Below are 22854 nucleotides of genomic sequence, written 5' to 3'. Positions count from 1 at the left end.
CACGAGTAAGTACTTGACAAGTGTCCTCTCTAGTTGAGTCAAATCATAAGTTTTGAGTTAGTAAGGTGAAGCTAGCTAGTCTTTAGCCCATGGTATGGCTTCCTTTACCAACCGCTGCCTCGTGATTGAAAATGTAGACATAAAGGTATAATTCAAAATGCCTTCTGTCACTGGTTGCCAGCCATCATCTACATGTATTACAGTAAGTCGTCGAATTATGACTGCATCTGGGTCCAGCCGGCCAGTCGTAAGACGAGTTGGACGTAAGTTGAAGGAAATTTTAGTATGTATTTTTAAACTTTATCATTTTTCTGTTTGCGAATTCGTTTTATTATAACGGATAACGCTGAACTCGCCATGGCAAGCAAGGTATATCTTTTAATAATGTATATAATCAGTACACAAATTGCTAAATTTTAATTTCGAGAGAAATTATTGTTATTGTGTGGCAGAAAAAATTTGCCCTAATGAAAAAATAACGAAAGCGCTTAACGAAAATAACGAAGAATGGCTTTTGGTACGCCTCGCACTGAGCCGCCTGACCTTTCCACGGATGTGGCCGTAAAGTCGAGTAGGCGTATGTCGCAAAGGTCATAAGTCAACGACTTACTGTACATGTATTTATAGAGATGCAAAGCCCCGTTTTGGAGGTTGGTATTCTAGGTTGTTACATCTATTGACCTCCCATACATATACAATTGCTCAATTCTGTATTATAACACAACGCAAACACAATCAAACAGAGATCCTAAACGTATATCTAACATGCCTCAGTCTCGCATACACAAAGACATTTATTTAATGACAGTCCTCGTATTTTAGCAGCCTATTCATCTCATATCATATGACTAATGTTCAGAGGACAAGCTAAATCTGATAAGCTATAGAGACTTTACCTCAAGAAGTATATCAAGAGATCTGACGTAAGAATTCTCTATCTCGATGATAGACGCCACGACATGCCGTCTCTTCTCCTACAATGATGCAATAGAGTTGTGAGATTCATGTTTAAATAGTTTCACAGGTTGACTCACAAAGTGCAATAATAACAAGGTATAATCCTTCCAGGTACCTACCTATTTTCATGCAATATAATCCTTTAAGTTATCTATATTCATATTGTATACTTCTCCAAACGCCTATATTCACAGTGTATATTCCTCCATACAACTATATACACATTGTATATTCCTCCATACAACTATATATACATTGTATATTCCTCCATACAACTATATATACATTGTATATTCCTCCATACAACTATATTCACAGTGTATATTCCTCCATACAACTATATACACAGTGTATATTCCTCCATACAACTATATATACATTGTATATTCCTCCATACAACTATATATACATGGTATAATCCTCCATACAGCTATATATACATTGTATATTCCTCCATACAACTATATTCACAGTGTATATTCCTCCATACAACTATATACACAGTGTATATTCCTCCATACAACTATATTCACAGTGTATATTCCTCCATACAACTATATATACATTGTATATGTTCATCCGAAAATAAATCTGACAAAGACTTACACAAGATTACAAAACCCCGCATAGACATGTAGTGGACCTATAGCTGTCAACAATAGACATAGACATGTAGTGGACCTATAGCTGTCAACAATAGACATAGACATAGACATGTAGTGGACCTATAGCTGTCAATAATAGACATAGACATAGACATGTAGTGGACCTATAGCTGTCAATAATAGACATAGACATAGACATGTAGTGAACCTATAGCTGTCAACAATAGACATAGACATAGACATGTAGTGGACCTATAGCTGTCAACAATAAAATGACAAAACTTCAACAGTAAATCGGATTGTGGATAACTTGAGCTGGCCTCAGTTAAACAAAACTATGGCTGCTGTGGTTTCGATTGTTTTTTGAAAATTAAAGCTTCAAATTTTCTTGTAATATCAGAAAATCTTAACATAAAAATGTATGTACAACATTGCCTGAAATACTCAGGGTAAGGGTAGATTTACTTGAGATATTTACATATTGCGATGATGAAAGCTACTACAATAGGCTCTTAGAAAACTTGAAAAATTCACTTATCATTTTACCAAAGATATAATACTGTACAACGGAGTAAACAAGCCAGGTTGTTGAAATTAGTGAGCACATAAAATTCTGTGTAACATTAACAAACAGTAAAAGATATCAAATAGGTGCCTGTATTCATTCTGTGCAACTATTGACCTATGATCTCTCCATTGTCTACAATGTGCACCAAGAGATCTCTACAATGCATTTACATGCAATAAATGATCTCTCTAATGCCTATATTTGGCCCTACGATTGATCAAGTGCCTCTCTTACCCTTTGCTTAATACCATAGTTACTACTGCTGTCGATAGAAAGAAACAATTAATAAATGATATGTTCCCTCATGTAAGTTTTATCATTAAAAACTGAAAACCCAGACACCTTAAACATATCTAAAAGTTTATCAGAATAATTGCATGCTATGGAAGCATAAAAAAATGTTCATAGATATTTTATCCATTCTAATGTTGGTGCGAAATAGTTGAAAGGTTTATATGAAAGAGCAAAATAATATAGAAAACTGAATCTAGGATCTGAGTCATTCAGTATCACAACTAGTGAGTCAATCAGAATTACAACTAGGGAGTCAATCAGTATTACAACTAGTGAGTCAATCAGTGTTACAACTAGTGAGTCAATGAGTATTACAACTAATGAGTCTTTCATTATCACAATGAGTGAGTCATTCAGTGCCATAACTAGTGAGTCAATCAGTGTTACAACTAGTCAGTCAATCAGTGTTACAACTAGTTAGTCAATCAGTATTACAACTAATGAGTCTTTCATTATCACAATGAGTGAGTCATTCAGTGCCACAACTAGTGAGTCAATCATTATTACAACTAGTGAGTCAATCATTATAAACAATGAATGAGTCTTTCATTATCACAACAAGTGAGTCATTCAGTATCGTTGAATACTTGAGTGTTTAGTATTAGATCATTAGGAAGCTCGAGAAATTTAATGTCAGCTGTTGAACAGACCAGAGCGCATATAAAAATGCTAAAAGCAGAAACCTGTTTTTCTGTGAGTTCTTCGGGACAGTCTGGCAAGCTTGGGCAAGGGTGTTTGTCTTCGTTGAATGGAAAAGCTTTACCCCTCCCATTTTTGTTAGAGGCAGCCTTACTTTGCTTGGTGTTGTGAGAAGCAAGGCTAGTTATTTCCTAAAGCAATGAAAAGACAAAAACATCATCAACGTGGTGAATGTCAAGCAGTTTGCTCTGCAACATTATTGCATTTAGCATACACATATCATTACATTTATTATACATTTATTATACATTTCTTATGCATTTATCATAATGAATTTTACTTTCGAACCATGAATTACTTTAGTTTTTAATCAACTTGTCATGCCTTATCACTGCTGTACCACAAGTTAGCAATTTACAACAGCATTTAGTTCTGCAGCTAAAAGCAGGTGCCCTCATTCTTCTTCCTCAGTATACAACTATGGAGCGCAAGTACATCGGCCCTCAGTATACAACTATGGAGCGCAAGTACATCGGCTATAGATTGCCAGCTAGATGTCGACTAGCAGAATCGGACTAAGAAAATTAAAGGAAAATTGTCTTCATTCTTGAGAATAAAACCAATTGTGGTATATAAAGACTAAGTTATGCCAGAATTAGCCGTGAATTTGTTTTTATGCCAGTGTCCAATTAGGTGCTGCTGACAGTGCAAATTTGTTACTGGCTACGAAAAAGTTCATTTTAAACTTTAGACTATAATATAGAAGTTGAGTTGGTAAACCAGCTGAAATGTCAAGTCTTAGATCATCCTCGTACCATAGGATACTGAGTATCTGTACCTATAGGATACTGAGTACCTGTACCCATAGTATACTGAGTACCTATACCCATAGGATACTGAGTATCTGTACCTATAGGATACTGAGTACCTGTACCCATAGTATACTGAGCACCTATACCCATAGTATACTGAGTACCTGTACCCATAGAATACTGAGTACATGTACCCATAGGATACTGAGCACCTGTAGCAATAGGATACTGAGTACCTGTATCCATAGGATACTGAGCACCTGTACCCATAGTATACTGAGTACCTGTACCCATAAGATACTGAGTACCTGTACCTATAGTATACTGAGTACCTGTACCCATTGGATACTGAGTACCGGTACCCATAGTATACTGAGTACCTGTACCTATAGGATACTGAGCACCTGTATCCATAGGATACTAAGCACCTGTACCCGTAGTATACTGGGTACCTGTACCCATAGTATACTGAGCACCTGTACCCATAGGACACTGAGTACCTGTACCCATAGAATACTGAGTACCTGTACCCATAGGACACTGAGTACCTGTACCCATAGGACACTGAGTACCTGTACCTAAAGGATACTAAGTACCTGTACCTATAGGATACTGAGTACCTGTACCCATAGGACACTGAGTACCTCCACCTAAAGGATACTGAGCACCTGTACCCATAGGACACTGAGTACCTGTACCCATAGGATACTGAGTACCTGTACCCATAGTATACTGAGCACCTGTACCCATAGGACACTGAGTACCTGTACCTATAGGATACTGAGTACCTGTCCTCATAGGATACTGAGCACGTGTACCTCCAGTAGAGGATACTGAACACCTGCAACGGGGTCGATGATCCCCTGACTAATAGTCGACAATTGTAGAAATGTCTATAATAGCATCATTGACAATTACAAAACAATTGCCACTAAATGTGCATTTAGACTAAAGTAAGTTTTCTGCAATGCAATGAGTTTGCAAACATTGAATTTGTTTTACAAATATTCAATGTTTGCTCGTGTTCTACCTTCTCCAAGAAGGTATACTACAAGAAGGTATTTAAGTTCAACTATACCGTCAGATGTTTTCATGAATATCACTTACAAACCTTAGTCTGAGATACACTTATACTCTCTCCTTCCTGTGATTCTATTGACTCAAACTCACTGTCGCTGTCTTCTTCTTCAAAACACCCATAGTTGAGTTCAACTGGTTCATAGACTGCATCTGAACGCATTGAGTTAGTTTGTCCTGCTTGCAGGCGCCTTGCAGACTCGTCTAGTAATGTTGTGATGTTGTTAGCGTTTATGTCTTCTTCCTCTGCCATACAGAAGAAATTACTTTCAGTGTCACACACACAATAAACATTAGAAGCCTTTAATTGACTGGCCATATTAATAGAAGTCTGAATTCTGACTGCAAGAAATCTCATTACATGCTGTTCTGGAAATCTAAAAACAGCTTTCTCTATAAGATAGCCAATCCCAAACAAGTGAAATGGAAAGAAAAGGGATTTAGATACAAAGCCCTATGGCCTTAGTCTAGTGCCATGAATGTTAATTATTATTGCCACCTTGATCTTTATTAAAAATGCAAGTTTTAACTCATTCATACCCTGAAGTAAAAACAAGGAAATGTAGACAAATGTGTTATAATGGGATCTTGAAATCGGGACAACATGCTAACTATAATATCATAAGAATGCTTGGAGAGTGTCAGGCCTGATAGAAAGCATATCTTATAGCCTACCCTGATGCAACTCAGGTTAGCCTGTACTCCATATACACATATAACTGTACGCTTGCTCAAATAACACAAATCTGGTTGACACTTTGCTAGCTAGTTAGAGCAACAAGAGGAACCTTCGTTCCAATATAGCTAAATTCCAGTATAGCCTTTCATCCATCTCTATTTTTGGATTCTTTCAATTTCTTAATTTTCTTATTTCTTGTATCAGAAGCTTCATAAAGCGTGTAGAATTTCAAAACTCATTCTAGCAAAATTTTACCTGGTGAAGGTACCTCATCATAAATCTCTCCGACAAAATTTTCACAACCGTTGAGCACATCATAGACAGTCTTCTCGCTCTCAGAGTCTATTGGGGGTACGTCATCATACACTCTCTGGTTGTCGTCTTCTTTCAACCTCAACTGTATTGTGTTAGCTAACTCATTCATCATTGTATCGTCCGATAGTGTGGGCTGAGAGTAATTTGTTGGACTGGCGTGAACAGGCGCAGTAGCTGGTGAAGCGGTGGCCTTTGGCCGTACAACTGTGGATTTCCTTACAAGGTCAGAATTGGAGTAGAAGGGATTGTCAATACTAGAGTCTTCATCACTCTCCTCAGTTAATGCACTTGTGGTCTAGAGAATATAGTGAGGTACATAATGAAGCACTTGTTGTCTAGAGAATATAGTGAGGTACATAATGAAGCACTTGTTGTCTAGAGAATATAGTGAGGTACATAATGAAGCACTTGTTGTCTAGAGAATATAGTGAGATACATCATGAAGCACTTGTTGTCTAGAGAATACAGTGAGGTACATAATGAAGCACTTGTTGTCTAGAGAATATAGTGAGGTACATCATGAAGCACTTGTTGTCTAGAGAATATAGTGAGGTACATCATGAAGCACTTGTTGTCTAGAGAATATAGTGAAGTACATAATGAAGCACTTGTTGTCTAGAGAATACAGTGAGGTACATCATGAAGCACTTGTTGTCTAGAGAATATAGTGAGGTACATAATGAAGCACTTGTTGTTTAGAGAATATAGTGAGGTACATAATGAAGCACTTGTTGTCTAGAGAATATAGTGAGGTACATCATGAAGCACTTGTTGTCTAGAGAATATAGTGAGGTACATAATGAAGCACTTGTTGTCTAGAGAATATAGTGAGGTACATAATGAAGCACTTGTTGTCTAGAGAACACAGTGAGGTACATCATGAAGCACTTGTTGTCTAGAGAATATAATGAGGTACATAATGAAGCACTTGTTGTCTAGAGAATACAGTGAGGTACATAATGAGATAAGCACCCACAGAGCTTGTGACGGTTTCCTACGTTAGCAAAGCTGAAGTAGACAACGAGAATGAAGCAAGAGATAGTTCACTGGCTGGCTAGATATACAAACTGCAGTCAGTCTATGAGCTAACTGTTTGGTGTAACAGCAAATACGTCAGTCAATCTGCATACAACTGGGTTAGACTACCAGTCAATCAACCAGTGGGTCGTCAGTCAGTTACTCAGTCACTCAGTCACTCAGTCAGTCACTCAGAAAGTCTGTCAATCAGTGACTAAGTCAGTTGCTAAAATAGTTAGCCAACGAGTTAGTGACACTCAAGTTCAAGTCAACAGCTGGAAACTGTGTATGAATTGCATATAAACATCCGACAACAACTTTGACACCCATAAACTTACCAAAGCAGCTGCCTCTACATTTGCATAAGGCGAGCAGACACTCAAGGTCTGTGCTCCGTCTACAACATTAGCATAAACAACTCTTTACAAAAACTGTCAACTCATTATCACGTATACATGTAATGATATTAAAAGGACAGGGAATTATATCAGGTATGACGGGATTATCCATAACATACTTTATATACACTATAACAGCATATCATAGCATTTTATAGCATATCATAGCATATCATAGCATATTATAGCATATCATAGCATATCATAGCATATCATAGCATATTATAGCATATTATAGCATAATATAGCATATTATAGCATATCATATCATATTATAGCATACTATAGAATATCATAGCATATTTTAGCAGATCATAGCTTATCATAGCATTTTATAGCATATCATATTATAGCATATCATAGCTTATCATAGCATATTATAGCATATCATAGCATATTATACCATATCATAGCATATTATAGCATATCATATTATAGCATATTATAGCATATCATAGCATATTATAGTTTATCATAGCATATTATAGCATATCATAGCACATTATAGCATATCATAGCATATTATAGCATATCATAGCTTATCATAGCATATTATAGCATTTAATAGCATTTCATAGCATATCGTAGCATATTATAGCATGTTATAGCATATTATAGCATATCATATTATAGCATATTATAGCATATCATAGCATATTATAGCATATCATAGCATATTATAGCATATCATAGCTTATCATAGCATATTATAGCATATTATAGCATACCATAGCATATTGTAGCATATTATGCATTTTCTACAATTGCACCCTGTAATAACTACTAGCACACTAGGGATTGCATCCTAAAAATACAAATATCTTGGCAGCCCCCTCTTCCTATTCATTTAGCCTGCTGGTTTCATCAACACGTTCCATGAAGACAAAGAAAACCCCAACATCACAGCTGAGCTTACCACATTTTGCTGCATAGGGTCACCCATTTAGTAGTCGACGACAGGCATTTCTAAAAGTTAGCTCGATATTTCACTTTGCAACGACAAGAGATAATAACTCTAACTAGATACTAGTGCTCACACTGTAGATACTCTTGTAGACTCGTACTTGGAGTTTCACAACTTAGCTAAAGTTGGAATTATCCGCTCTCTCAACATATTGCCAATCATAGTGCTGGCCAACTAAATTTTTAAAGCGCAGCCTAGACTATCATGACCTCAACAACTTTGTCAAGAAATCAAATAGGCAGCCCATAAGGGTCTGTTTATCAGCAGGGTTGAACAGAAAATCAATCCTACACCTTTAAATAATATGCAAATATTGACTTGTGTGAGCAAATCTCCTCAGCAGTGCCTTGTATGAGCCTGTCGAGCCGTAACGCATGAAAGTGTGCTCTAAGAGGTACACAATGGCTTACAAATGTAAGAGTTCTCTGGCTGCATGAAAGATGGCCATATGACAACCAACTTACACCTCAGTTGGTAAACTCAGCCAAAGCTGAAACGTTTGCAGCCAAACAGCATAAGTCATTCTTAACTGGGATCAGTCAGTCTAACGTCTGATTGGACAGTTTGCAATTGTCACATGATTGAATCACACAAGAGCTAACGGGAATATCAGGAACTCATTAAATTTTTAAGACAGCAGTGCTGTTTAGTTGGTTTGATCCATTGATTTATTATTAGCAACAAATTTCCCATTCTATTTTAGCAATATTTTTGTTTATCCACTAAGGAAGTCCATTTATACAGGCCGTACCGGTGTTTTTTACAAACTGTCCTTGAGATATATGCACTTCCCTAAAGAAGCTTTTGTTTGAATGCAGCTGGATGCAATTGGACGCATTATGATGTGTCTCAATTAATGACCAGTTTTCATGAGTAGACAATCCCTGACAAACCTTAGGACAGAACGTTGTGACGACAAAAAGTTTCTGTAAAAGAGAGGATTTATATGATTGGGTAATTATCTGTTTTTGTTGCCTCTCTATTGCATGATGTTATTGGTCAATTTAAACAGGAAAGTACAAATGTAATTATATTCAGGTTTGTAAGAATATAGTTTGTGTGTCATTGACTGATTCTGGAAGGCAAAACAGCGAGAGAAGTTTTGGTGAGGCGTAACCCAGTGAGGTGTGGTGAGGCGTAACCCAGTGAGGCGTAACCCAGTGAGGTGTGGTGAGGCGTGGTGAGGTGTGGTGAGGCGTGGTGAGGTGTGGTGAGGCGTGGTGAGGTGTGGTGAGGCGTAACCCAGTGAGGTGTGGCGAGGTGTGGCGAGGTGTGGCGAGGTGTGGCGAGGTGTGGCGAGGTGTGGCGAGGTGTGGCGAGGTGTGGCGAGGTGTGGCGAGGTGTGGCGAGGTGTGGCGAGGTGTGGCGAGGTGTGGCGAGGTGTGGCGAGGTGTGGCGAGGTGTGGCGAGGTGTGGCGAGGTGTGGCGAGGTGTGGCGAGGTGTGGCGAGGTGTGGCGAGGTGTGGCGAGGTGTGGCGAGGTGTGGCGAGGTGTGGCGAGGTGTGGCGAGGTGTGGCGAGGTGTGGCGAGGTGTGGCGAGGTGTGGCGAGGTGTGGCGAGGTGTGGCGAGGTGTGGCGAGGTGTGGCGAGGTGTGGCGAGGTGTGGCGAGGTGTGGCGAGGTGTGGCGAGGTGTGGCGAGGTGTGGCGAGGTGTGGCGAGGTGTGGCGAGGTGTGGCGAGGTGTGGCGAGGTGTGGCGAGGTGTGGCGAGGTGTGGCGAGGTGTGGCGAGGTGTGGCGAGGTGTGGCGAGGTGTGGCGAGGTGTGGCGAGGTGTGGCGAGGTGTGGTGAGGCGAGGTGTGGTGAGGTGAGGTGAGGTGTGGCGAGGTAAAGGTGCCCAGATAAAACTAACCTTTCCTTAAAGATGAACTTATACAAATATTTTATGTAGATTTCATCAGAGACTTTTCGTATTTTTTCACTATTTGCGTAAGTTTTAGATGCTTAAGGTGATTTGACTGCCAGAATGTTTCTAGATTAAAATAAATACAACTTTGTTGCTAGATTAAAACGCACAGATGAACGTGCAAAATGATGTCGCCAGTTTTCAGCGTCGCGATAGTTGATATCGGCTATTGTGTTCAAGTTGCAGCGTTACTCGTCTCTACTCAGTCGGTCTCCTCGCAAATATAGACATCATAATCGCACTTTTGATTGATCTGAGCGTTTTGATCGACTAGTGTTTCAACCCCTCTTGATCTGAGCATTTCAATCTTTAAACATCTTATGTTTCATCAGGATGTTTCAAAATTATAATCTATAAAACTACATCAAGTTTTATAGATTATAATTTTGAAACATCCTGACAATCAGATCGCCTCAAACATCAAAAACAATCGCAAATGATAGAAAAATACCGATTATTTCTCGTAAAATCTACTAAAATCTATTGTAAGGTTATTTTCAAGTCTTTGAAGGTCGTAGGAAAGTCGAAGGTTGGAGAAGCTAGTAAGAACTAGACATTATAACACCTACATGAGAGCCCTAGAATACTATCTAATACTAGCAAGGTGTTCTACTTAAACCCGAGGTGTGTGCAACAAGACAAGACGTATTCAGAACTTAACAGCCTCCTGACTTGCAATATTCTTTCTCTTGTGGCCAGTCGAGGGGAATGAGACTGTCTATGGTTGTGGCTGACATTGATCACTACATTTGCCATTTATTCCATAAAGATGCCTGAGGAAGTGAAGTTATTTCTGGCTTTCGCAGGAGCAGATTCACTCTTTCGACAGGAAGGATATGGTATTCAGGAGGCAAGAACAAGTCGAAACATGCATTTCCAGCCTGTTGCAATGGCTGGCCAATAGATAGGCTTGTTTATCCTCTCCCCAATAGATGCTGCCAAGGTACAACACTGGTATAGCGCAGCGCTTTTACAGATGTTGTCTTCAGTTCTACAAGGGTGACAAGTTCACCCTTCCCATTCACATGGGGTTGACGGTTAGTCTCCGCTAACCCGACCCATTGCAGGTGGCATCAGAGTACATGTACGACCGGTAGCAGGTTCATATTGCCTAACTCGACTTGCAATATTACAAATGCAATACCAATATATATATATATAATATTATAGTATATAGTGGCTAACCATAAGTAGGACAGTCTCCGGCAACATACATGTACAGGTAGCTTGTTTTTCTTTAGAAGCTCCTCTCTATTAGTGTATGTTTATAAAGGCTGGAAGTATTTAAAATACAGTGAACTTTCTTTGAGAGAGATTTTAGGCTAAGATCTGTTAACAGGTAACCTATAGATGAAACCCTAAATGGTGGTGCGCATGATAAAAAGTGACACTGTTCGATAACTTGATGTTTAAGATGAGATAATAGCAGCTGTAGATAATACTGATACTACATGATGAAAGGAAATGAGCAGGAGGCGTACCAAGGCTACTTATGATGAAAACAACTAAACATGCAGCATCATGATGCAGTGTTTACCAGCTGTGTTTGCATAGACTACCAAAGGCCTTATGAAATCGCTGTGAAAGACTGAGAAAATGCTATTTTACCATTAGGATTGATATAAAAACATGCCACAACTTTTACCTGCAACTTTCAGCGTCTTCAGACTTTGTAGTAGGCCATGAAATACCCCTATATTACTGTTGAATCAGACTATTGAAGAGATTTCGAGATTATGTATGCAGAGTTGAAATGTACCTCTCCTAGCATAAAACAGACGGGTTGAGATGTACCTCTCCTAGCATAGAACAGACGGGTTGAGATGTACCTCTCCTAGCATAGAACAGACGGGTTAAGATGTACCTCTCCTAGCATAGAACAGACGGGTTGAGATGTACCTCTCCTAGCATGGAACAGACGGGTTGAGATGTACCTCTCCTAGCATAGAACAGACGGGTTGAGATGTACCTCTCCTAGCATAGAACAGACGGGTTGAGATGTACCTCTCCTAGCATAGAACAGACGGGTTGAGATGTACCTCTCCTAGCATAGAACAGACGGGTTGAGATGTACCTCTCCTAGCATAGAACAGACGGGTTGAGATGTACCTCTCCTAGCATAGAACAGACGGGTTAAGATGTACCTCTCCTAGCATAGAACAGACGGGTTGAGATGTACCTCTCCTAGCATAGAACAGACGGGTTGAGATGTACCTCTCCTAGCATAGAACAGACGGGTTGAGATGTACCTCTCCTAGCATAGAACAGACGGGTTGAGATGTACCTCTCCTAGCATAGAACAGACGGGTTGAGATGTACCTCTCCTAGCATAGAACAGACGGGTTGAGATGTACCTCTCCTAGCATAGAACAGACGGGTTGAGATGTGCCTCTCCTAGCATAGAACAGACGGGTTGAGATGTACCTCTCCTAGCATAGAACAGACGGGTTGAGATGTACCTCTCCTAGCATAGAACAGACGGGTTGAGATGTACCTCTCCTAGCATAGAACAGACGGGTTGAGATGTACCTCTCCTAGCATAGAACAGACGGGTTGAGATGTACCTCTCCTAGCATAGAACAGACGGGTTGAGATGTACCTCTCCTAGCATAGAACAGACGGGTTGAGATGTGCCTCTCCTAGCATAGAACAGACGGGTTGAGATGTACCTCTCCTAGCATAGAACAGACGGGTTGAGATGTACCTCTCCTAGCATAGAACAGACGGGTTGAGATGTACCTCTCCTAGCATAGAACAGACGGGTTGAGATGTACCTCTCCTAGCATAGAACAGACGGGTTGAGATGTACCTCTCCTAGCATAGAACAGACGGGTTAAGATGTACCTCTCCTAGCATAGAACAGACGGGTTGAGATGTACCTCTCCTAGCATAGAACAGACGGAGTAAAGCCATCTCATATGTTAATAGTTCATTAGTTGAAAACTGTTGAGGTTTGGATGAATACTCAACAGAGAGACATCTCAATCATCAAGTTAGAGAGAGAATTGATGACAGATGTAGATATTAAGGCAGCATAGGACTAGCTCTCATTGCAGTAAACAGATATTTACCATTTTTAAATGGCTCCAAATACTCGGTTGAACAACTCTTTGGAGAAACAGTGACAATCGAGAATATAAGTTAATGAATAAATGAACTAGTTACAAGAATTTACTGTTATCACTGCAACAGTTCTTGTAATCATAGCATGTTATAACATAACCAACCAAGAGAATAGGGCCAATAGGCAGATCACCATGAAGTTCATCATCATAAGTGGCAGCACAGCCAAGTCTGACACTATGACTCACACCTGATCTTTGTCAGACAGGTTACCAGCACTTGGTTCATATTCACATTGCCTTGAAATTGTGGCAAGATAATTCAGTCCCTCCGCGAGTGGCTTGATTGGTAAGGGGGGCCTGAGGCTGATGGTTAAGTGAGTCATTAAAAATCCGAAGTTTTGCTTCTCTTTACAAAGCCATAGCTTTGTAAAGGAGAAGCAAAACTTTACAAGTTATGACTTTGTAAAGCCATAACTTTACAAAGCACTAGCTTTGTAATCCTCTGTAAGCTCTCAATCCTAACAATCTGTGTGTTTTTAGAGTCCGATGTCATGAACCATTGCAATGCGTGTCGTAGCAAAATGATTTTCATAATTATAGGCCATAAACTAACTAGCCGCTCCATTGCATTTTTTAAAGCTATGAAAGGATAACAATATAGCAGGACTGATTTACTGAGTAGTTAAATGATGACTTTGAATAGAACTGAGTAAGCAAACAGAAGGGCAAGTTATGCAAGTACAAGTCCCCTTTGAAAATGACTGTTTGAAGTAGACAGCCCGCGGCATACCTCAACCTTATGTAGCTGACAGACAAAAATTTCAGGAAATGCTCTGCGACACAAGGACACAAGGTGGCAAGCATACCTCTACATACTGCAAATACTGATGAAAGTTTCTTACCAAATCCCTTCACACAAAAACTGAGTCAATAAAGTTAGTTTTACTAAAAATATGCTACCTGCTTTTCATAGTCTAGATGCCATCACAGATGTGACATCAGCGACTAGAGCAAATGCATGAAGGATATGTAGGCATGGCAACAAAACCAAAGCATACCAGTAAACAGAATTCAAAGTTTCTCTCTATATCAGCCTGTCTGACTGACATTAATTAATCTAAGGATGAATGCCTGACACACCTTAAACAGTGCTTGGAGGAAACCCTGTTGTACAAGATATACTAGTTTATCACCATTCAAGTTACCTGTTTTATCACCTACACCCTGAACATCAGTGAGTTCACAGCTATCGCCTTTATCATGACAACTTGAGATGAATGTAGATTGACCATGAGCGTGTGGTAGCTTGTGGTCATCTTGAATAGCTCTACGGTACGACGTAGAACGTACAGTTGCTTTGCTTTTTGACATTACTTGGTCCTTAGTCTATGCAACGACCTCCCATCGGAAATTATCTGCAGCTGCAATGTTGCACAGTAAGTTCACGCATACAGTTAAAACTGGGATAAGAGATAAGAAAAGAGCCAAGGAAACTACTAAATTCACTACCTTTTTCACTGCTTACCTGTTTGGCAGCCTATCCTACAGTAGTAAATAGCGGTTGTTTACCGGTAATTGTGAACTGGTAAATGGCAATCTATGTGTAGAACCTAATATGTTTTTTTCAGAATGTTTTAAAATGTCTCTTGAGAACTACGAGATAGAGCTGAAAATATGATTGGCCTCTCTTTGTCTTTTGTTCTTTGTTGATAATAAGTTGATGGTTTCTGTACCATAGTAAGTCTAGAATCTACCATAGCTGTATATAGCATGACGTGAGTTCACCATTGCTATATATAGCATTCTTTGCACCATAGCTACATGTGAAAAGTCTAAAATCTACCATAGCTATATGTAGCTTGACATGAGTTCACCATATCTGTGTATAGCATGACATGAGTTCACCATAGCTATATATAGCATGACATGAGTTCACCATATCTATGTATAGCGTGACATGAGTTCACCATAGCTATATATAGCATGACATGCGTTCACCATAGCTATATATAGCATGACATGAGTTAACTGCATATGCACCCAAGCTAGTCTGGCATAGTTGTAAATGATATTGCTATAGTCCTACCTATTCTCTCTATAGAGACCTAAAGTATTGGTAGCTCCACCAGATACCTATACTTTGGGGTCTACCACAGACATCCATAACTCTACCACAGACATCCATAACTCTACCACAGACATTCATAAATCTACCAAAGACATTCATAACTCTTCCATAGACATCTATAACTCTACCACAGACATTCATAACTCTACCAAAGACATTCATAACTCTACCATAGACAGGCAGCTACAAGTGTGTAGTCTCAGATAAGACATCACATCCATCACCCTTACTCTTTATCAATTCATCGAAGAATCACTGTACGTGCAGAGCTAAGTAGCCTGGCACATCTAGTGTCAAAAACTCTTCTATAGCCATGATGACTAAAATAGACACCATTTGTGGACGTAATATTTAATATTCTCTTTATTTGAGCATTGAGCAGAGTCTCGCTGGATAACTAGTCGCATTGACTCACAGTAGCCGCATGGCCGCTGAACAGCATCACTAACTACTGAAACAGCAGATCCGAACTTAAGTTATGTGAGGCTTGTCTCACGACATGGGACCATACTGAGTATCCATGAAAAAATGTCCCCTCTCTAGTTTAAGTCAATAATTATTACAATAAGATACATACATGTAGGTGTGTATCAGGAATCATGAGGCTACCTTCTACCTGTGAGATGAAGGGTGCGACAAGGATATCATCAATCACTAACCTTGCATAAGTATGATACGAGTCAATCCACTAGCTGACAGAGCGCTTATCTTTAACGTTACTGTTGGCTTTATCTCCGTGACTGTCAGTAGAGCCAACAGCATTGTATCATGAGGTTAGACTGAGACAAATATGCACCCAATCACAACTAATGTTAATAAGGAACTAAACTACGAACAAAAACGCAGGCGTCAACCGAATACGCAAGCATGCTAGTAACGGTAAGGAGGAAGAATTCTTAAGGTCAGAGTACAAAGGTTGAACTGACACTTCTAAGGGTACTAGCTAACACAAATATTTTTATATATTTACTTTTGTTCTCAAGCATTTATCAACAAACAGTCTAAAATAATGGGTAGAGGAAGGATGCATTGGAAACAAAGCCTCCCGAAGCTTGCAATACACGCTATTATTTATGAGGTTTACAATCTATAACTCTGACGTTCACCAAAGTTTCTAAATGCTTTGACAAATCATTGGGTTGCATCTCAATCGATGCTCCTTTTATGAAAACCCTTAAGCTGTTGTGTCATTCATATTTACATTCAAAAGACTTGTGTTATCGGCCCCTCCCCATCAGTAGTTTAATCAGTTGTAAAATTGCAAAACAATAGACATGAAGGCAGAAAATCGTAACCATATAGTATGGGCACCAATCTTATTCAAAAAACATCTCCATAGCCAAAAGAGATAAATTACAAACAGCCAATCAGTAACAAGAAGTATGGTATATTAAAAACAGCCAATCAGTAACAAGTGGTATATCATAAACAGCCAATCAGTCTCAAGAAGTATATTATAAACAGCCAATCAGTAGCAAGAGATGAATTATAAACAGCCAATCAGTAGCAAGAGGTGAATTATAAACAGCCAATTAGTAGCAAGAGGTAAATTAGAAACAGTGAATCAATAGCAAAAAATAAGTTATAAACAGCCAATCAGTTAGTGAGAGGTAAGTTATAAACAAATAATCAGTTATGAATCATTAAAAACTAACAGGTTAAAGGCTCACTCATTGCGGGTTTAGTAAAATATGTGACGTGTGATGAATTGCGTGACGCTGCGTGATGGCTAAAATCATGCCAAATCATCATAAAATTGCTCATAATGGCTTACCAGAAGCATTTTAAGTAACACCTCAACAAACCAGTGATTTTCTTTCCAAGTTTAAATTATTTTCAAGCTAATACATGTGGAAGTTTTTGTTCAAGCATGCGTGAATATGATTCTGACAATTTTAGCTAGTTTTAATTAATTTTGAACCAATTTTGACCCTCACACATTTTTGCTAGTTTGACAAAAATCTCAATAAACTAGAAAAATGCGTGAGGGTCCAAATTGGTCCAAAATGTATTAAAACTAGCTAAAAACACTTAAAATCTATTAGAAATTGTCAGGAGTCATATTCACGCATGCTTGAAAAAAAGCTTCCACTTGTATTAGCTTGAAAATAATTTAAACTTGAAAAGAAAACCACTGGTTTGTTGAAATATTACTTAAAATGTATCTGGTAAGAAATGCATCTGGTAAGAAATGCATCTGGTAAGAAATGCATCAGGTAAGCCAATATGAGCAATTTTATGACGATCTGGCATGATTTTAGACATCACGCAATTCATCACGCGTCACGCGTTTTACTAAACCTACACTTATTGCAATTCCATAATCCTTAGCTCAGTCATTTGTTGATTCTGGTAGAATTAATTACATATTTTATTTATAAGTTGGTGAGCAGTAGACTATTTCCTCACGATCTACATTTTACGGCTCATCTAGCTTGAGTATTATAGTTTACTGTTTATGTGTGTTACAATCAGAAGCTTTATGTGTGTTACAATCAGAAGCTTTTTGTGTGTTACAATCAGAAGCTTTATGTGTGTTACAATCAAAAGCTTTATGTGTGTTACAATCAGAAGCTTTATGTGTGTTACAATCAGAAGCTTTTTGCACACAAACCATTACTACATTATTTGTGACGCACCATAACCCATACAGCTGATTGTTATTCCGAAAAGCAAATTGTTGATTATGCTGAAAAATTGTGCAATTTGTAGCCATTTTGGAGTTTAACCAAAGGTTATTGCTACAAAAACATTCTATCTTTACTATAAGAGATGTCCGACCGAAGCCATGGTTGAAAGTTGGGGAAAAAAGATTGCATTACCATCTTAGTGTATTTAAAAACAATTGTATTATTAGCAACATCAATTACAATCTTAGTGTATTTAAAAACAATTGTATTATTAGCAACATCAATTTTCTCTACTTCAAGCATCTAGTAAGAAACATTTCTATTATAACAAACTTAACCCTAAATTATATTATTCCCAAGCATCACCTGGAGAACACTCTAGTACATGTATATTGCCATTATGTGTATTAGCAATAACCTACCAACCTCTTGGAGGGTAAATATTTATATGGCTGTTTTAGAATTCTCAAGATTATGATTAATAAATAGAATTAAGGATGATTTACTCTGCTGCATCACAAGATCATGACGGGATAAAAAGAATTCAACACCTTCAAAGGTATAGAGCAGGAATACTCACATTCATATGAGTCATTATGACTATCTCACTATCTCGTAGTCATTGTCAAATTGAATCTAATTTAATCAGCAGAGAGGTAAGCAAATTCATGTGAAGTGCTACATCTATTGAAGCCATTCATAATTTAATAAGTTGATGTGTTCGCCTACATAAAATCTTGCAAACCGCAAGAGTCAAAAAGGTTGAATCTTGCCCTTACAATGATCAGACTGACACAGCAATATCTATTACACATACATGTACTCTCTTGATGATTGGGTGTCAACACATCGTAATTGACCAATCACCTCTGCCAACAATACTATTCTTAGCTTACCCATGGAATGTTAAATCATTGAGCAGCAACAAAAAATGAACAGCCACAACATTGTTGAAAATATTTTTTATAATTTAGAGGAAGTCACCATGACTCTACTGTTATCCATGGTTTTAATGCTATTCAGGCATCCTGTGAGAGTATTAGAGGCATAGCGGAATGATGGTAGATAGTGTCTTGCCAAACTAGTCAACTGTACCTATGAGATATCGGCATCATCTTTAGCTGTGTAAAGTCTAAACCCTTGAAAATTGCAAAACTAGAAAGACTTAATTCAAACCTTTATCCTCTGTTAACACAAGTTAGCTAAGGTACTCATTAAGTTTTCTGCCAATCACCGTAGTATCCTACATATGTTTCAATTTCAGGAGCATAGGCTACATACAAGTTATGACATTTGTATACAAAGGGATAGCAGTGAGTGACATTTTGAGAGTTTTACAATGCAAACACAAAAGACATATAGCCTCTTCATAGCGTACCTTGAGAAGAAACTGTCAATTGCAATATGAGGTTTAGACTTGCTAGAGGTGATTCAAGTTTTTTCGATATCAAAACAGCTGAGCTGAACCCAACTGCTACAGCTTTTGTTGAATGTGTGGCTAACACTATCTTCCTTGCTCCATAACAGAGCAAAGTAACAGACTACTTCCTCTAATATTCTACCCGAATCATTCATTCTTTATTCGGACATCAAATGTTTAAGGGAAATATAAGCCATATACCTAGAACATGCACTCAACAATAAATCAAATGAATTTTTTCAAATGTAAACTATTAGGAATTAGCGGAATTGGGAATTGTGCCACCTTGAACAGAGACTGGTACAAAGCATACAACTCCTAACCAACCAGGCTAAAACTGAGTGACTAAGCTGTACATACATGTATACACATTGTATGTCTGAGTCACCACCTGAGATACCTGATTGTCACATGACAAACATCTTACACAAGTGGCATCTAGAGAAAGCAATTTAAGTAGCAATCAAATCAAACTCACAAATTTGACCTGAGCTACGGAGACATCACAGGAAATGGGAGGGATAAATGTAAATAATACGACGTAAAAGAGATAAGAGTAAAATGGAGAAGGCCAATAAGCTAAGCCCAAGAAGATTTTAGCATAACAAGTGTTTTGAGACAAAGAGTACAGTCATTTGAACATTCGGACATTTCCAAATTATCGTTTTCTGAATAAGACGCTCATTCGTTGGCAGCAATCCAGAAAACGCAGCAACTTTCTGGGATACATAACTTAACAGTATAGAGATAAAAGAAGCACACAGCAGTTATAGCATTCCAGCTCATCTCTTCTCCCATCCTACCAGCCTGCTCCTGGTATCCAACTCAATGTCGATGACACAAAATAAATAGAAAGCCTGATTTGAAATGTCAAAATTGCACAACAGAAATCTCCTAAATACTATGAGATATTCGCGCATCCTCTGGGATGACTGTCCAATTAGGAGATTGCTTGTCTGTGACGAGCCAGTTGAAATCATCTACATCATACCAATTATTTATCTGTCGATTGAGGCCAGACTCCCTGTAGTGTTCCTCAAGGCCATCATAGGAAAGTTTGTAGGGAGCAAACTTTAAGCCTGTCATAAATGACACAGAAAGTTTCAGTGGGTAACAAAGTTAAGGTTATGTTCTCCAAAATGAGAGGCAAACCAATAGTGTAATAGTAAAATGTGATTAACTACCTTTGCTATCTTCTATAATAGCCCTGCTAGTCACGTGTATAAAGAAACTGCAGTTAACTGCTTCATGGATCCGCAGCTGTTGGCACGCCAAGACTAGGACACAGTTTGAGCAATTCTCAATAAAGATCGACCTGCAAATGAAGACATATTTGCATGTAAGTCTACTTTTTAATGGTGAGACTCAAATGGTAAATGGAGGTTTCAACAAAAAGATAATGGTTGAAACCGTTGTTGCCAACAGAGAAGTTAATAGCCAAATCCATACTTTCATAGACAATTAGTCAAAGATTCTTGAAAAGGTTTGTATTATAACGTTTTTACATATTTTATTATCGTTTTGCTAGAATTCTTAAAAAGTGCACATCTAGCCATAACATCAAAATTATGCCATCTCAAAAGATTTTACTATACTAAGCCTGTAAAACAAATGAACATGCATGTTGGCAACGTTGTGGTTGGTTTCAACAAGCCAAATTCTACATAGTAACTTGGATCTTGAATCCAAGGCACGCACAGTATGCTGTACATGTATGTATATATATTATTAAACCCATATATTGCAGAATTAAAAAAAAATAGGTTGCATGCATATCAAAATTGTGTGTGAAGTATTTTTACAGTGGCTACAGCAATTATAACATATATATATATATATATGTTATATATATATGTTATATATATATAGCATGTTTAGCTGTTAGAGCTAGTAAAAATTAGAAAGCTAAACTAACGTTCACTAAGTTAAATATGAATTTAGCTAACAGGTAAAAACTTACTATTAATATTATAATTAATAACATTTTTGTCTGATATTATTATTTTCGACTAAATGGCTTAAGTTTTTGAATATTAGCTTAAATTGTCGACCAAAACTACACATTTTGACGAGCGGCTTCAATTTTGACAAATGGCTTTTCTGCAAATGCGTATTTCAGCCAATAGAACTTCAGCAAAATCACCATAAACTGACTCAGTCTGATAAACAACAGCTGCTGAAAGTGACTCAATTTGCTTGCTACACTAGTATAATGTTCATGGCGTATCTATAGTTTGCTTTCTCATATGAATTTCAGTTTGGCGACTTAGTTTCAGGCCCACAACTTAGTAACTAGTGAAACAAGGAGTCGATAAAGTGTAGTAAACTTGAATAGGTATTCGTATTGGTCAAGCTTAATAAAATTGTTCGAACATTAGAGATCACATATAAGCAATTCCTTTTTATATTAGCAAGAATAATGCGCCAGTTCACCCAACACCACCATTTGTTTATTATTTGCAAGTCCAAAGAAAAATAGTAACCAAGATTTGAATAATTATAAAAGATTGTGGGAATTACACCATTTTGGCTATGTACTAACCTTCCACAAGGTCCAGCTACTATAGTTGAATCTGTCAAGTTCGTAAAATGCATGGCACTAGGATTACCCAAGATCTGCAGAGTGCTTTCAGTTATTGAAGAAATTACAATATCTTTGTTGGTGGTGCTATCCGCATCAATCTTCATAATTTGGTTTGACACAGAGTTAATACGATATTCATTAGCAGTCAATTGTGACAACGACAGATTAGTTGGCTGCGCCACGCTTTCGGTCGCTCTGTCAGGCGACTTGCTTTCAACGACTCTTTGCTTTTTTCGATTTTTGAATGCAAATTTAGATTTAGGAAGTAAGCTGTTTCGGCTTAAAGAAATTTCTCCTTGTAAATCGTTCAACTGTTGCTGTTTTTGGGCTATATCATAACTTGGTAGAAACATTACAGAGTCTGTTACGAATTTCTGAATTTCACATAGCTCAGTTGACAATGTATCAAAATAAGACGGTAGTGAGTTTATATCTTGTTTTGACGCATTGGCCAGACCTCTCTTAATCGCACCAACGCCTGAAGTCAATTTCTCCATGAACACCTCTGTTTTTTCCATTTTAGAATCAATTTTCTCCGCCTCTTCTTTTCTTTTTGCAATTTCTCGCATACGCTCATCTTCACGATCTTGTATCCTTTTACCAACAATATCTTTTTTGTCTAAAATACCTATTTCATCAGTATCTGCCATATCCGACGACTCGATAGCTTGTACATCAGACATTCTTTCGTTAGCGGAAACGAATATTGATATTAAATGCAAATGAAACACTCGCTACAATAGCTTAACGTTTACATATTAGTAGCCAATATGTTTGAGATCCCTTGCTGACGCCTCC

At 38.1% G+C, this 22854-nt stretch overlaps 2 protein-coding genes across 2 annotated transcripts; both read right to left on the bottom strand.

Moving 5' to 3' along the window:
• Positions 1 to 881: 881 nt before the first annotated feature.
• On the bottom strand, positions 882 to 8304 carry LOC137405330 (uncharacterized). Its single transcript, XM_068091558.1, has 5 exons — positions 8278 to 8304; positions 5887 to 6241; positions 4987 to 5198; positions 3108 to 3254; positions 882 to 974 (listed from the first exon to the last, which is right to left on the bottom strand). The coding sequence occupies exons 1-5, from the start codon at positions 8302 to 8304 to the stop codon at positions 882 to 884; spliced, it is 834 nt and encodes a 277-aa protein (XP_067947659.1).
• An 11304-nt stretch (positions 8305 to 19608) lies between these two features.
• On the bottom strand, positions 19609 to 22745 carry LOC137403993 (tubulin-specific chaperone C-like). Its single transcript, XM_068090145.1, has 3 exons — positions 22015 to 22745; positions 20657 to 20787; positions 19609 to 20551 (listed from the first exon to the last, which is right to left on the bottom strand). Exons 1-3 carry the CDS (start codon positions 22737 to 22739, stop codon positions 20367 to 20369), a joined length of 1041 nt encoding a protein of 346 aa, XP_067946246.1. The 5' UTR covers positions 22740 to 22745; the 3' UTR covers positions 19609 to 20366.
• Between the last annotated feature and the right edge of the window lie 109 nt (positions 22746 to 22854).

Source organism: Watersipora subatra, chromosome 9, assembly GCF_963576615.1.
Source record: "Watersipora subatra chromosome 9, tzWatSuba1.1, whole genome shotgun sequence".
NCBI classification, from domain to species: domain Eukaryota; kingdom Metazoa; phylum Bryozoa; class Gymnolaemata; order Cheilostomatida; family Watersiporidae; genus Watersipora; species Watersipora subatra.
This window is presented reverse-complemented; position numbering and strand designations above follow the sequence as displayed.